At 47.2% G+C, this 16,989-nt stretch overlaps 1 protein-coding gene across 1 annotated transcript in view; it reads left to right on the top strand.

Moving 5' to 3' along the window:
• Nucleotides 1-11,358: 11,358 nt before the first annotated feature.
• Nucleotides 11,359-16,989, top strand: part of TM9SF2 (transmembrane 9 superfamily member 2) — a 54,267-nt gene continuing 48,636 nt past the window's right edge. Inside the window, exon 1 of the mRNA XM_017732596.1 lies at nucleotides 11,359-11,652. Coding sequence (XP_017588085.1) covers nucleotides 11,359-11,652 — 294 coding nt within the window. The remainder of the gene's footprint in view (nucleotides 11,653-16,989) is intronic.

Here is a 16,989-nt window from a genome sequence, read left to right as displayed (position 1 = left end):
CACTGTGAGGTTTGGGGGTTTTTTGTTTGTTGGGTTGGTTTTTTTTACTTCGGGTTAGTAAAACCTTGTGTTCTTTCTGGGTGGGGCTTTTTTTTTTCCCTTTTGCTGTGTGAGAGGCACGCTGCCGCCGCGGGGGATATTCTCAGTAGTGGCTGCCCTGGAGAAGATAAATGACTGTACCTGCGCGGCAATCGCTCCCGACATCTGAGCCAACTTCGGGTTTTACTCTGAAAGCTTCTACAAGGATGCGAAATGCAACTGAACGATGAAAACAACTTCAGCTCTGGTTCACGTGCGGTCCAGAGTGCTCACCCCGGGCACACACACACGGCCACGGCAGCACGATCAGACCACGGCAGCTTTTCCATTAAAGTTGTGGTAAATCTTCAAAGGATCTTATTGTGTCTGTGGCCAGTGCAAGCCACGCAGTGCCTGTGGTGAAACTCAGATTTGCCTTTCACACACACGGAGACATCACCAGGCACAGCTCCTTAGGGCAGGGATTGAGTAGAATGAAACAATTTGCCCTTAGTGGAAAAGTATTTTTGTTATTAAGATGATACATTGCGTGGTGCAGGTGGGACAAAGCCCCTTGTCCCAGCTGGAACTCTCACGGCAGGCTCTGTCCCCACAGGGTGCCGAGCAGTGGAGGGCTGTGATTTAGCCCTCAGCCCTATATGTGGGCGTCTTACAGCACGGAGAGAGTACTTTCCTTCCTAGCACTTCCCAAAATGTTTGCAGAAGCGCAGCCTGCCCTGTGACCAGCAGGATGGCCTTCCCCATGGTGTCTGTTTTACTGGAGACCGCTGGGGTTTTCAAATCCCAAGAGGAATTTTTATGCTCTTTTTAGTGGTTCTAGGGTTTGGGGGGTTTTCGTGGTGGTGGTGATGATGATCTTGCTGGTGTCTGGTTTTATCCCTCCAAAAAATTCCTAATATATCAGGAAATTCCCATCACAGGGCGTTTGGGATGCTACTGAAAAACTGAAGCCAAGAAATACCAAGGTTAAAATTACAGTTAAGCTAAATATTTCCCTCTGGGTCAGTAAAGCTCAAATTATTATTTAATTGCCTAATATTGCTAATGTTTTAAAACAGTGACATTAAACTCAGTACTAATCTGTGTACTCATGTACCGTGAGTCATCTGTATAGAAATTACACATTATTGTCATGAACTTACTAGAAATTGAAGGCACCTAGCAAGAGTAATAGTGAAAATCGGCTAACAAGCATCTGTTAATGGAGATACTTTTGTTACTCGAGGGTTTATATTACACGGAGGGAAAGGTCTGCTAATAACAGAATAACTGCTGAGTAAATTATTAAAAATATTCCCTAGTAAAATGGGGATTTTCTACTTGCACATCTGTCAAGAGTTAAGCTAATCAGACTTGCGTGGGGCTCGGAAGTTCGTGAGCTGTTTCATCACGACGGTGAAAACAGCCAATGGATCTAACACTGCAGAAGTGTTACCTCTACAAAAGTCCTGAGCCCACATGGCGAGTGGATCCAGGACCATCCTTTCATCTCCCTAAAGCACTGCACGACACACAGCCGCAGCTGAAAAAAATACTGGTCACATCAGTTCAGGCTCACTGTGGCACTGATGGTGCAAAGCTCCTGTCCACCTTCACTACAGTCTCTCACATGGGAGTTTTATCTCCACAGATTCACACACCGTTGAGGAAATAAATTTGGATGAAGCTCAGCAAAATGCCATTGGCTTCCATTCCCAGGTCCCCACAACTCCTCGGATCCGTTGGAATCCCCATTGCTTGGCAGGGACGGACGGGGAGGTTTGTGATGCAAATTTATGCCCGGGACTTTTCCGAGCAAACACCCCCTTTGTATAATCCCTCCGGTCCCCTGGGCTCTGCGCTCACACAGGCACTGAAAAGAGAGCTGCAGATCCCAGAAGGGGAATCACGTGCTGATGACCCATGACCTGCCACCCGCCTGGGGATGGAGGACCTCTCCTGGGAGCCATGGGAGTGGGAAATGCCATCACTGTGTCAAAAGGGGGCCTGGATACAGCAGGGTCGGAGGGGTCTCAGCCGCTGCGCAGAGGAGGGAGATGACCCAAGTGGCATCACCAGCCTTGAAAACAGGTGGAGGAGCCCAAAGTTCTGGGTGACAGCCGTGTCCAGGGTGACAATTGTGCCCAGGGCCTTGGGAATAAGACAGAGGGAAAGCAATGCTCTCTGCCTGATTTTATTTTTCTTTTTGCAATGCAAAAGAAAGGAAGTGGGTTCTTCTTTTGTGCAAAACATGCTCCTGCCCTGTGTGCAGCAGGTGCTGTGCTACAGGAGTGCAGCCCAGCTCCACCCGTTTGCACGGCTCCAGCAAGCCCAGCGGGGCTGCACCACTCTGTGCTGCACAGCAGGCAAGGCCCTTTTGGATGGGGAGAGGGACTGAGGGGATCCCCTTCCCAGCTGTGGGGACCCACTCCCTGCCTCTGCAACACTGGATGAGCTGAAAGGGGATCCCCCCTCAGACAGGGTAGAGAAGACCTTTCCACCCCAGTTTGCAGCCCTCTCATTTAAGACATACTGCCCTTTACTGAACCCAGTGGAATGTTGCGTGGGATTTGAGGAGTGAGGTTCAACTTCAAAGTTCATCTAGGCTTTCTTCTGTTGTGTCCATGTTTGCATAAACTTCCTTGGGCCTGGCAGGGAGCAAGCAGAGTCCCACAGCCCAGGTATCCATCCCAGCGTGAGCAGGACCTGCTGTCCCAGGGTGTCCCTGGTGCCAGAGACCCAGCCAGGACACAGGGGACACCTTCTGCGGGAGCGCTGTGCAAACATTCAGCATGGAGGGTCTCTTTCCTGAAATGTGCATCATGGTCCTTAACCATGGCATGACTCCAGCCAGGCCCCTGCCTGGTGGCCACCACATGATGCTTCCCAGAGCCAGATGTTGGGTATTTCAGGATAGATGTGCACCTCAGAGTCACATCATCATCACAGCACACCACTCTCTGCCATCCCATGAAGGCTGCCTGCAGCCTCCTTTTGCTGCTGGAGACCTTGCCATGGATGTTGCTTCGCAGCCCAGCAGGAAAGCCAGGCTGCAGCTCCATTGGGATCAGGTTCTTGAGGCCAGCAGCTGAGCCCAGCCATGGTGGTGGCTGTGGCTGGCGAGGAAAGCTCACGAATTGCTGCTCCTGCAGGCAGGCGCCTGCACACGTGCGGGGAGATCCATCACTGCGCTTCATCCACGGCTTCTTCTTCGGGTGCAAAGCCACTCTCAGGTAGTTGTTTACGTCTGGTGGGATTTCCCAGAGTTGAGAGATGATTTGGAGTTGGACTTTCTGAGGGCAAGGCAGCATAACAAATGAGGTAACAGCCCTTTCACAGAGACACAGCAGGAAGTTTGTGCCTCCTCTTTCCATTGTATCATCATCGCCTCTCCCTTTTTGCTTTCCCCATCGACTTTGGTTACCTTTTCTCTCTTCTAGTGCAAAACATTCTCAGGAAGCTTTGGGTGTAGACACGGAAATCTCCAGCTGCTTTCAGTTTTGATGCAACAGGCAGGGATTTTCCACAGCTCGGCCCCTGCATCCCAGGTCACCATTACTCATCTGGCTGTAGAGCAGAAATTAGGAGAATCCCTGATTTTGACATTCTTCTGTCCATTCAATAACAGCAGTTACATGGGAGGACAATGTTTTGGAGGCTTTAACTTGATTTGATGGGAACTGTAGAGGAATAAAAATACGAAGATTCCAACCAATTTGTGATAAAAATCGGAAGAAAACAATTACTGGAGCTTTGATATGTTTGAAATCTGATCTGGCCCTAAATCTAAGTGGGAAATACTGAATAACAAAGCAGCTGAAATCTGCTTCTGCATGACATGACTGACTTTGTTCTGCACATGCAGCACCAGCTCTGGAAATGATGTTGCAGCCCCAAGTCACGACAGTCAGAGGGGTGGCACAGCTCATTTCAACATCCCGAGCAGTGGAGCACAACATGGCAGCACCTTTGGGAGCTTCCTTCCACATTCCCTTGATTTTAGTCCCAAAATGTGGGCCTGAAGCCCTGTGTGTGGGCCACACAACCACCACTGTTCCCATGTGCCCGTGGCTTCGCTAAGCCTGGCTGCCGAGAGGGGCTTGCTGTGCTAACAGGGGCAACTCTCAGTCAGGAGGGTCAGGGCACCTTAGTAGGAGAAATACCAATGAAATTCACAGTCTGAAATAACTTCCTCCAGTGAGCATGAAAGGCACTTTCTCCCACGCTGTGCTATGACTTAGAAGCTCCATTTTGATTTTGCAGGAATAAGATTAAAGTTTTCTTGGTATCTGATTTCTGTGGTTAAAAACAATGTTTAAATGCTTGTTTGAAAAAACACAATCATACGGCAAGTTTGGAGAAGTGAGGTCCTATTTTTATCTGTCTTTTTCTTATGCTAGGGCCACAAATGCTGTATGTGCACATACAAATTTGTAACGTACATCTACAACATGAGCAAAAACAACTGGTGTAGAAGATGATCACAAAATACAGAAATGAGTGTTTGTGATAGAGAAAGTGCTAAAAACACATCTTAATTCCATCTGGATCTCTAGGATCCTATACAACAATTTCTTTTGGCAGGTTACCCTCATATTTTGTGACTTGTGAGTCTTTTCCATTTATTCTTTGCGGTCAATGTTTAGGCCATGTTATGACCAGGTTTTGGCCATGTTTAATACATACCAGGTAAATCCTATGGCAAGTGTAAAAATTAGCATCCTCGTGAGTGTCTCCATGGGGTGCTCTGTTCAGTGCACGAACGCCTCAGAGAATCACAGAGTGGAAGGTTGGACGGGACCTCTTAGGGGCAGCTTGTCTGACCACACTGCTAAAGCAGAGCCAGCCTGGTTGCCCAGGACTGTGTCAAGACAGCTTGTGAATATCTTCAAGGATGGAGACTCCACAACCTGTCTGGGCAACCTGTGCCAGTGCTCAGTTGCCCTCACTGTGAAAAAGTGTTTCTTGATGTTCAGAGGGATCCTCCTGTGTTTCAGGTTGTGCCTGTTGCTCTGGTCCTTTCATTGGACACCATTACACAGAGCCTGGCTCTGTCCTGCTTGCACCCTTCCTGCAGGCATTTATACACATCACTGATATCCTCCTGAGCCTTCTCCAGGCTCGACTCACAACTGTCAGCGTTTCCTCTCAGGAGAAATGCTCCAGTCTCTTCATCATCTTTGTGTCTCTCCAATATGTCTGTCTCTGTGTACAAAGGAGCCCAGAACTGAAACCAGGACTCCATCTGCGACCTCACCAGGGCTGAGCAGAGAGCAAGGATTATCTCCCCTAACCTGCTGGCAACACTTTGCCTAAGGGACCCCAGGATGCCATTGTCCTTCTTTGCCACAAGGGCACGTTGGTGCCTCGTGTTCAGCTTGGTGTCCTTTCCTCAGCAGAGCTGCTTTCCAGCTGGTTGGCCCCCAGCCTGTACTGGTGCCTGGGGGTGTTCTTCTGTAGGTGCAGGGTTTTGCACTTCCCCTTGCTGGACTTGATGAGATTCCTGCCAGCTCATTTCTCCAGCCTGTGAAGGTCCCTCTGGACAGCAGCACGACTTTCTGGCATCTCAGCCACTCCTCCCAGTTTGGTGTCATCAGCAAGCATGCTGGGGGTGCCCTCTGCTCCATCATCCACATCATTAATGAGGATGTCAAATAGGACTGGACCCAGTAGTGACCCCTGGGGCACACAATGAGTTACTGGTCTCCAACCAGCACCCATCTTGCCAATCATCACCTTCTGGGCCTGGCTATGCAGTTTTCAACCCACCTCAATGCCTCAGCTTCATCTGCTGATTTATCTACCCAGCACTTGCATGTGAAAGACCGGGGTGCTCTGTGCTTTATTGTGGGAAAGGAAACCTCAGAGAAGTCACGGTAAGAAGTGAATAGCTGGAGACCTCGACACATGATTTTTTTTCAGAGCGGTTTGCTCTTGCTTGCTCAAAGGGTGCCTGTAACAGGTGTAGTGCCAACCCCAAGCGCTCAGCACTCCTGTGTACTTCCACCTCCTCAAGCCCTAATCCTGCAGAATCCTGTGGCTTTTGGGAGAGGGTGGGACCAGCTCACTGCAGAATAAAAACATTTGTTAAGGAAAACCTTTCTTAACAAAGGCCTCCCTTCGCAGTGCTGGTCAGAGTGAAGTCTGGCTTTCGTGGCTATTTCTGCCTAGACTCGGTGTGGGCAGAGCAAAGAGACAAATCTGTTTGCACCACAACAATGATTCACCTGCAGAGAGGCCCACGCGGCGCCGAGCACGAGCACGGCACAGTCCCGGGAGGAAGCAGTCGGCCAAAGGTGTCACACACCCCTGCACGTGCTGCATGTCTGCACGGGACCTGGGCTGGCTTGGCACAAACAGTCCTAATGCAAGAAGGTCTTAATTTATAGGGCCAGAACTTCTGTGGGGGTCTTTGGCATTGCTTTTGCTGGAGGTCCTTTGTAGGGCCTGGATTTACCTTTCTCTGTAGCTCCCTTCCCTGGCAGATCTCTTCCCCTGAAGTCCACTTGCAGTGGGCAAGGGGCTGCAGCTGTCAAATTTTACCTTTTAGGGTTTACTTGTAAGACCAGATAGATCCTTTCCACCTTAAATTGTAGTTTCCAAGGTTTGTTGGCTAAATACTGTTTTAAAATGTTTTTTATGCTTTTGCTTCTCCCGTCTTGTCTCCTGAGTCGAAGTTGAGGTTGATCTCCTCCCTTACATGCCTGGGAATATATTTTCGAAATTATTTCTTCATAGAGGAACTTCTGCTTCTTGGGGTTTCACTCACTTGTAACGTATTCATGAAGACTGCAACATTTTAGCTGCTAATGCTTATTGAAAACACTTCAGTCTCTGGGCTGTACTGTAGCTACATTTGATGCTTAATGCTTTAAATGATTTGTGGTCATGAGGAGTTTGGCCTGTCAGCATAATTATAAGTGGAGAGGCTTCTGAGCGCTCCATAAAAACTAGAAAGAAAATGGTACAAGCTTTTTGCATCTTTTTCATGTACATGGGAGATATAGAAAATTGACCTCTAAATAAAGCTTTTTTTAGGAAAAAACAGAATCACATCTTAGCTTAAGGGAAGATGCTTTCAAGAAACAACCCCCCCCCCTTTACACATAGAAGTAGAGCCTGCTCAGCATCACATTCAGCCACCCCACAAAGCCATGAGCCATCGCTCAACAGGCCAAAAGAGGACCCTGCCTGACCTCGGAACAGAGAGAAAAAAAATTGTCTTTTAACGCCCCATGGCTCTAAGCCCCTTCCTATTGGGAAGGTTTTGCACAAGTGGGAAGTCCCAGCACTTCCATTGCAATGACTTGCAGCGATGCCTTGAGAGGCCTCCTAGAAACAGAGACTAGACAGGAGTAAGGGAATAAAGGTAGATATTTATTTGAAAGGTATTTCAAAGGTACACCCTGGGGAGCCAGAGGCTACTGCCAAGATGGACCCCAAGATGGACGACAGGTCATGAGTTCTTCACACCTTTATAGGTTTGGTTCATTTGCATAGCAGGGTTAATTCTCCAATTAAAGCTTCAATTTAATGATGTAATTCCCCTCTGCTTGCCCCCCTTTAGAGGCTTTTTGTTTTATACTTTTTGGGCATAGGATGGTCTGGGTGTCCTTGGAGAGCAGGCCAGGAGAGGCTTTGTTATGTCTACCTAGCACGAGAGAGCAGAAGTGAACAAGCTACAAGAAACCTCAGAGTTACACACTAGGCAGTACAGGATTTGAAAAATATAAAAGTTAAAACCTAGGGCATCAGCAGAGACAGGGATAATTCCTCTCCATCAGGGGCCAAACATTCCCCCTGCTCACCACTCTAGCATTTCACAGATTTTACCTCTGCCATGAGACACAGAGGAATGATTTGCATCTCATGGACAGGGATCTGAGGCAGGGAATTAAGTGGTATAGATTGCTTTCCTTACAAATTGCAATTGTATGGTTTAGCATCATGAAGCCAGAAATCCCAAAGAGGGACCTTGCCTGTGAGCCATGCTGGAAACATTTAGGGGCTGTTAAAATCACGCATTTGTTATTCTGCTGGTATTTTGCTTGTGACATTTGCATGTTGTGGAAACAAGTTTCTGATTATTATTTTTAAATTTGTTGTTACTGTTGTTGTTGTTTGATTCTCCATTAGCATTAACTGTCTGCAGCAGTCCAGGCACTTTGGAGCTGTTAAAATGTGTAATCTTGAGATGTGCAGTCAGAGAAAAGTGTTTTGTTCTTCACAACCACAATCAAAGTCTGAGCTCAAAGTCTAAAATCCTGCTACTTTGAAATAATTTTCAAGTGCAGGAACAGGTCTCCTTCCTCACCCAGGTCTTACAGCAGTGCTGCTGGTTCTGTAGTACCATCACACGTAGCACACATGGTATCACGTCATCTACTGCTGGCTACCCTCAGGCAAGAGGGAATTCAGCTCTCTTCCTTAATGTGTCTTCAATCACTGACTCCCTATAACATGTGAATGTCCCTGCTTAGAGGGGGGAAGTGACCACTGTGGCTGCAAACGGTTGGTGTCAGAATGAGTTAAAGCTTGGCTGATAGAAAATGGGAATAAGGAAGAGTATTTCTAAAAGGGCAAGAAACAAAGGGGATTTTTTTTCAAGAGCTGGGGGAAATTTGAGGGAGACTAGTAATTTCCCATCTCTCTAGTGTGATAGTCATCTGATGACTTCAGTTAGCTTTGACCATTAATTACACAATTCACAGGAACAAACACAGCAAAGGCACCTCTTTGCAGTGGTCTTATTAGTGGGGTTTTCTGTTTGGTTGGTTTTTGGTTGGATCTTCTTTTTGGTTGGGTTTTTTTTTGGTTGTCTTTTTTAATGCATTTAAGTACCCTGGGACAACAGAGATAATTCTAATATGATTTAAATGCCAGTCCCTATGAAGAGTACAATTAGTTATTCACTAGAAATGGAGACAGTGTAGTTTCAGTAGCTTGACTTCGATACTCCTCAGAAGGTGTAGATAAGGATATGCACAGTCTCCCCACCCACACTTGGTTCATGAATTAATAGCCTGGCTGTGGCTGGCAGATGGAATGCCTCGAGGTGAAAAAGCAGTTTCTGCCTTCAGCTCTTTCTTGTAACAGGGAACAAAAGGTCTGATCACAGCCATGCCACCCTGGCTGCCAGAGGGAGGCCTGTTGGAGGCCAGTCCTGTCACCCTCCCAAAGGCAGACAGGGCTCCCACAGCTTCCCGGCACCCAGGTCCCACTGCCTCACCACGTGTCGCCGGCCAAAGCTGTGCTTCACTTCCAGGCTCTGTACACACAGGTGACCCACCAAACCCTCAGCAGCCAGATTTAAAGCCAGATCCACCAACACAGGTCAGCATTTGCCCACTGGCTTCGTGCTGCTGGGTCACCCAGCACCCAAATCATTCTCAATTTCACTGCTTGCATGCTTTTTATTTTGCAGACAGTTGTTCCCAATATTTGATTTGTATGGCTGACCTCTTCAAAAACCACAAACACTTTTTCTGGTGTGATAGGTATTGACAATGTGATTGATGTTTGCAATGCTTGAAGTGGCTGACTGGAGTGAGGATGAGGGGGAAGGTGGTTTTATGCTCAGGACCACATTTTCTTCTGGAGACGTGAATGTCTTCATCTTGTTCTTTGAGGTGGAGCATATCTGTGGGGGGATTCCCCATGGCTGGCTGGGCCAAGGGCTTGTGCACCCTCATACGGAGTTCTTGTGAAAGAAGGTCTTGTAAAATATACTAAGCTTACTGAAAAATGTGCTTACCACTTGGATAACCCAGTTTTTATCAGAAACCAGTCTGAGATAAAAGAAAGGTACCACACTGTAGCCCTTGAGTAAGGTCCAAGAAGCAAATGCTAATTAAATGAAAATTTATGCATGGAGTATAGGCTTCTGTGAAAGAAATAACCTTGAACAGACAGATCATGCTCTCTGCAGGACCACCGGAGACTGGGTCCACAGGGTAAATGGGTATCTGCTGAGCCACCCAGCTCAAGAGGCAGCAAACCATGTCCTTAGACCAATCTAGACATTTACTTAAGGATTGTTTCCTCCAAGGAAACCTTCTCTAACATGCCTCTGGGCTGCTCGGTGAGACGTGCTGCCCTGTCTGCCAGTGAGGAGCCAGGTGGCATGGGACAATGCCACAGTGGGATGGGACAGCCCTACTGAAGGAAAGGAGCTTGCAAAGGTGCAAATCTCCCTTTCTCAGGTGGTGTTGAACTTTCTCTGCTCTCCTGAGGGTGCAGGGTGCCTGCAGGGCCTAGGCACTCAGCCATGAGCAGGGTGATGCTGAGGGAACCACAACCTACCAAAGCCACAGTGATGCTGCTGCTTCCACTATAAGATGCTCCAGAGACCACGGGGGAAAAGTCACTTCGCCAACACTCCTGTGTGTGTGCATGGTACAGCAGAGAAGAAGTGTTGAGTGACTTTTGAGTTTCTGACGGCGGACATTTCTCCAGGCTTGAGTTGAGGAGGGTGTGCAGAACTGTCTGCAGGTCCTGGTGTGGATTCACAGAGGAGGTGGAGGGAGGAAGTGGTTGCTCTCATCTCTGCATGATTGCTGCTGCACACCAATTGCAAAGCCTTGTAGGAGGCCCATGATTGAGCTTGCCCTGCACAGGCAAGGAGGGAGGAGAGTTGGTGAAAAAAACCACGTTTAAGGCAAGAAAAGTGATTTTTGTAAGGGGGGTAAATGTGTCATCCCACATCACCTGCGGGCTTGAGACAAGCTGGCGCAGCCCTGCTTGGTGCAGCTGGAGCTGGGAGGGCCAGCTCAGGCATTTCTCCATGCAGCAGCCATTGGCCCTGGGACCACAGGGGCTGCTGAGGTCTGTGTGGCAGGAAGACTCCTTGCCCTGTGTGGAAGATGTTGATGGAACAGGGGGACTGGTTTCTCACCCCAGGATGCCCAGATGAGAGATGAGGCTGAGTACATCAGCCCATTTTGGCCCAGGGACTTGGTTTTGCCGAGGGATCTGGTCTTGTGTGAAAGTGCCAGCGGGGTGCTGGAAAGAAGTGGGAAGAAGCTCAGGAGAAGGAGGTGACTTCTTTCTCATTCTGGGTCTATCTGGAGCAGGGAGGGGACATGGAGGGAAACTGCACTGCTGAGCCCCAAACCACATCCTCTCCATAGTCACAGATGCCAAAGAAACGTTGATTCACAACAAGAAATTAGGAAAAAGAAAAGACAGCAAAACCAGATTTTAATCCTCAGATGCTACTTTTTAGAATACCTAGAGGTGAAATCTGCTGCCCTCTGTCCTGGGAAGCAGGCTTAATAGCAGGGAAATATACTCTCTAAACACCTACCACAAATTACAGGGACCGGGTGTCTGCGCACCTAGATGCGGAACGTCGAGACCCAGAGTCCATCCTGCTTCCACCCTCATTTCCTCAGCTGCAGAGGTGAATGGTGGCAGCTCTGGGAGTCGGTGCCCGGAGAAGGAGCGGCCCGGAGCCAGAGGCGGATCCCGGTGCCACTAGAGGTCACCGTCACAACGAGGGACCGGCCCCGAGCCGCGGGCGGGGGACCCCGGCCGCCCATCCCGGGCCAACGCGGGGCTTCCCTGCTGTATGGGGCAAGCACCTGTGCCGGGAAAGGCGTGTGGGAGGGGACGGAGTTAGAACAGCCGAGCAACGTAAAGGAGGGCGGGAGAAATCAAAGGTTTGTGCTTTGACAGCAAGGGCTTCTCGCAAAGACTCACTTTGCCATACCTGATAGAATATTAGTCATTCGAATAATAATTAAATATTTTAATACTAACTAATTCTACTTATTAGAGAACTTAAAAACATTCAGAGGGAAAATGCCTTTTTTTTTTTCTTCGTTTTTTAATTTTTGAAACTCCAGACAGCTTTTTAAGCCTGCAGTGTCCTATGCAAAACCTTCCCTACCACAGCAGTTGGAAGCTGATTTTTTCCAAAAGCTTCAGTGCCAAGTGTCTCCCACACTGGCACCTCCATCAAACACGTCTTCACATTTCCTCACCTCCACAAACAGTGAGGATGTGGGCAGAAATGGGGTCCCAGCCACGGCCAGGCTTTATGGGAGCTGCTGCACCAAAATCTTTGGTTTTGAATATTTTCTTCTTAGTGCTTATGAATTAAAGACATTTAAGAAAACGAGGTGTTAAACTTGCCCAAGGGAAATACCTACGATTCCCCTAGAGCTTCCCCCATGTCCTTCCTTGGATGTTTTCTCTCCTGCCTGAAGTGAACTTCAGCCTCTTTGGGCACAGAGAGTTCCCACTTACATGCCTCAAGCGTTCTTGGGTAGGGTAAAATTTAAAAGTAAGTAACCCTCATGGTTTTAGCCAGGTTTCGCTTTGAATCACCAACTCACCTCAAAGCAAAACTGAGAAAAAGCTCTGGGCTAACTCTCGTGTTCTCAAACCTCGGACTGTCGCACGTCTTTACTTAGAGTGAAATTATTCAGAGCTGATGTGAGAAGCTATTGCTCCTGTTAGAAACCAGACAAAACCCCCTCAATTTCAGCGGTTTCAGGATTTGTTTTTAGTGGCTACCCCCATATTTAGCTGGCGGAAATGCTGGTAGCAATCACCACCGCTGTTGCAAACTCACTCTCACTTTCCACCCTTTGCGAAGCGTCTACTCTTGTTACACTGCTTTTGGGGAGGACCTGGACCTAAAGTCCCACACTGGACTGTGAAATGCCACTCGATAAGGAAGACTGAGGGTTTTTTCGCCAGTGGAAGGTGATGGGCAGACGGTGTCAGGGATCAAAACCTGGTCAGTATGGTGCAGCCACATAAAACACCTTTCCTCATGAAAGCAGGGCTGTGAGGGGGGTGCCCTCGGGAGCTCTTCCAATGAAATTTTCCATACAAAAACGTGTTTTCTTTGTGCTGTAAGTGTTCGACAGAAATGTTTTGCCTCGATGTTGCCACTGTATACAGATGCCATAATGCTGGTGGGCACCTTGGATAGAGACAAATCCTTTCCCTTTGCAGCTTGTGAAACAGCACCGAATGAACCACAATGGTTTGGGTTGAACCTTAAAGGTCATCTCATTTCAATCCCCCTGACATGGGAAGGGACACCTTCTGCTACACCAGGTTGCTCAGAGCCCCTCCCAACCTGGCCTTGAACACTTCCAGGGATGGGGCATTCACAGTTTCTCTGGGGGCCGTTCTAGTGTCCCACCACCCCCACAGTGAAGAATTTCTCCCTGATAGTTAAACTAAACCTGCCCTCTCTCATTTTAAAGCCATTGCTCCTTGTCCTATCACTACATATCCTTGTAAAAAGGTCACCAAGCTCCTATTTACCAAACACTTTCTCAGCTGTCAGGGCTTGCAGGAGGAGAGGGAGAAAGAGATTCAGGGCCCTGCAGTGTGAAAGGCTTGGCTGGGAGGACGCTGCTGAAGAGTATTTTGGACCCTTATGTCCCTCTGTTCTTCTTGTCTGAGCCCCAGGGGCCAGCAGTCATTTCCACGTTCCCAAAGCATATTCACGAGTTTTTGCAGGCACATTGTAACAATCTGTGTTTGTACAGGCAGTCCCAAGATCTTCTGCAGCTTTTGAGCTTCCCTGCAGCTCCTTGGCACATGTCAGGGGAGTGACTAGTGCTTCCTGGCAAAAATAAGGACGCTGGGGTACGTGCTCCAGTTTAATTTGTTTTCAGAGATAGTCCTCCTGACACAAGGCTGCATGTGGGGAGGAGGGAGGAAAGAAGCCAATGGGAGGAAGCACAACAGCCAGAGAGCAGTGAGGCCCTGGTTTCTGGAGGACACCTAAGGGTATACTGGCTTTTAAAGGTGTCATCTGGCATTAGAGCCCACGTGGTGTGGGAGAGCCCCAGATGTCACACCCAGAGTCAATGCTAATGCATTTCCTAAGGTGTGGAGGAGGTCTTGGTACATAGGGCACACAAAGCCAAGGCAGGTGAAGGTTCCCACCAGTCTCAGCTGGAGCATGTGCCACCTCAAGCTCAGGACAGTTTCTCTCATCTTCTAAGAGAATCTCCTACAGAGACTGTAGACAGCCAATAAGAAAACCTCAGTAATAAATCCTGTGGTTCACTGGACTGAAATTGCCAAAAGCCAGTGCAGCTTTACTGGGGTTTATGTCCATTTAATAAAACGTGCTTTCCATCTCACTCTGGAAGCACATGACCCCAGAGATTGAAAGCAGGCCAGGAGAAGACCAAAGGAAAACCCCACTGTAGGTATGGGACAAACTCCAGTACAGGCAAGTTAGGTGCTGATTAGAGACCATAAACGCTTGAATAGAAAACAGAGGGTGAGCCAAGGTGCTGGAAAATCCATTCCCCATAGGAACCATAGGAAAAGGTGAACTGCAGCTGATAGAAGCCTCTGTCTGGCAGCAGACGGCCATGGAAGGCTCCTTCATGTACCATTTGATGTAGAGGGGGATCTGAGGACTAATTCTTAAGCCAGCATTTAGGCAGAGCAAGGATCTTGGTGCATTTCAGCCTTCTGTAACTTCTGGCTGCTTTATTGACAACTGGCATGGTGAGGTCAAAGCACAGCAGAGACAAAGACAACTCAGATACTCTTTTTTGTTATTCAGGCATTAAGTGAAAATTGGGAAGACATACATGTACCCAGAAAGCAGGTACTGTGCAAAAAGTTTTAAATTACAAGCTAGTTAAAGGAAAAAATGTACAGTAAGACGGTTTTGGACATCTAAGTTAAAAATGGTTCCCACCAGTGCTGTCTTTATATGTTACCTACCAAACCCAAGAAATAAAAGCAACAGATCCATGTTATTTTTTAATTTGGTGATCAAATAGTCTTTACTAATATTATCAACTGAAGCTTGGAAAAGGCTGCTAGTAAGACCTGTTCCAGCCTTGCCTAGCTTTTGATGAGAGTTTGTAAACAACATTGATTGACAGAATTCAATTAATTAGAGGCAGGTTTTAAAGATCATGGGCTTGCTTTCAACAAGGAAGTTAATTCTAGTTAATTCCTTAATCAATCACAAAAATAAACAGAAAAAATTGAAAACTCCTCCCAGCAATCACCCAAACAATTTGAATTATTCTTCTTGGAGCGATGTCAATGACTTCAATGTTTAGGGCTTTTGAATCTACCTAGGAAAATTAAATTTATGGCATTTTGACAAATTGGAGAATTTTGAAATAACTGACATTTTTGTGGTCTACAACTTCCTCACGAGGGGAAGCAGAAGGTCAGGCATTGATCCCTTCCCACCGATGACCAGTGACAGAACTTGAGGGAATGGAATGAAGCTGTGTCAGGGCAGGTTTGGGTTGGGTTTTAGGAAGATTTTTCACCCAGAGCGTGGTTGAACACTGGAATGGGCTCCTCAGGGAAGTGGTCACAGCACCAGCCTCACAGAGTTCAAGAAGCATTTGGACACTGCTCTCATACACATGGTGTGATTCTTGGGCTTGTCCTGTGAAGCGTCAGGAGTGGGACTCAATGATCCTTGTGGGTCCTGTCCAACTCAGGATATTCTATAATTCTATGAAAAGCATGACACAATTATTTATTGAATGAAATCACTGTGTTTGTGTGCATCAGATTCAGGATCTCTGGACTCACCCGCTTTCACTGAGATGTCTGCAAAGCATGTGAAAAAAAGTCAGCTCTAATATTCATACACAGCCAGTGGAGCTGAGGAAAGACAAACCTTCTGGAACTTCAAGTGGATAAAAAATAGGGAAAAGTTACAAACTGGTAGCCTGGACAGTGAATTTAAAAACTGCACAGGTCTGGTTACTGTTATTTCTTAGATTTGGGACATAATCCTGCTCTGATTTGAGTCAATGGGACTTTTGCTATTGAATTCAGAGGGACCAGAATCAGCCACTTTGTCTTCTCCAGACCTGACCACTTTATTTGGAAATATAACTTTTAAAACACACAGTTCTCTCTTAAAATGCTACAAAGTAAAGCAAGTAATTACATTAGGCTCTACCTGAAGCTCCAGAGAATTAATACAAAGGCTGCTTGAGTCTTGCCAACTTTCACTATTACATTTTACTAGCACCATATGCAGCACTACCGTACCTGCTTGTTTCACTTAGTAAAATCGTTGGGGTTTATTTTGGTTTGTTTTGGTTTGTTTTTTTTTCCTAAGGAACATGCAATATCCACAAACAAAAGCTGCAGGGAGTGGGGACCAGCTCAGAGGCCCATATGGTCTTAGTATCAAAGTAATCAGAGAGGGAACAGGTCTGTTTGCTCAGCAACCCCACCCTTTTGGCAAACATGCGAGAGTTGGCTCAGGAAAAGGTGCTCTTTTGGGTGGTTTCTGTTGCTTGCTGTCATGCAAGAAACTGAAGTGAGATTTCCAGTGTTATTTTCAGCGCCCTTGTACCCTAAAAGGAAAAAAGCTGTGAGGTAGGGAGAGAACTGGCTGTGTCAGCTTTGAGACCATGGAAAAGTCGGGGACACTTTCCTAAGGACAGCCAGGAAAGGGTTCTGCAGAGGAGAGTTTTAACCAGAAAAAGCTTAGCATGGGATTCTCAATTGACTAATTCCAATGGAGGAGAACAACTGAATGCAAATGACACGTACAAGGTTTCATATAAAGGCCAAAGTGTCTCCTAAGGCAGGGTAAAAGTTGATGAGGGATTTTTCATCACTGGACTTGAAAATATAGTGACTTCTTGCTGAAAGATGAGTTTTGAAGACCAAAGACTCTGCCAGTGTGCTACTTTGACATGCACAAGTACATTGAGCTGTGATTACTGCAAGGCACAACTGTGTGGAACTCTGATATCAATGACTTTAAGACACTGGCTAGATAAGGCTGACAAGTTTGTTTGCAAACTTGGTTCTGAACCCCAGCATAGACTAATGCACACTTGTAGATGCTAGGCTGAGACCAGTCCGTGGGAGACAGCATCTGGCAGAGCTGCCCTCTCCTTCTGACCATGTGAACTGGCTGATGGTTTGGGACAGGATTCTCTGTTGCTCTGGGAAAAAGAACCACAGAATCACAGAAATGTTTGTTGCATG

This window comes from Corvus brachyrhynchos, unplaced genomic scaffold (assembly GCF_000691975.1).
Source record: "Corvus brachyrhynchos isolate BGI_N302 unplaced genomic scaffold, ASM69197v1 scaffold12, whole genome shotgun sequence".
Classification (NCBI taxonomy): Eukaryota; Metazoa; Chordata; class Aves; order Passeriformes; family Corvidae; genus Corvus; species Corvus brachyrhynchos.
The sequence above is the reverse complement of the archived record's forward strand: the minus strand, read 5'-3'. Positions and strand labels throughout refer to the sequence as shown.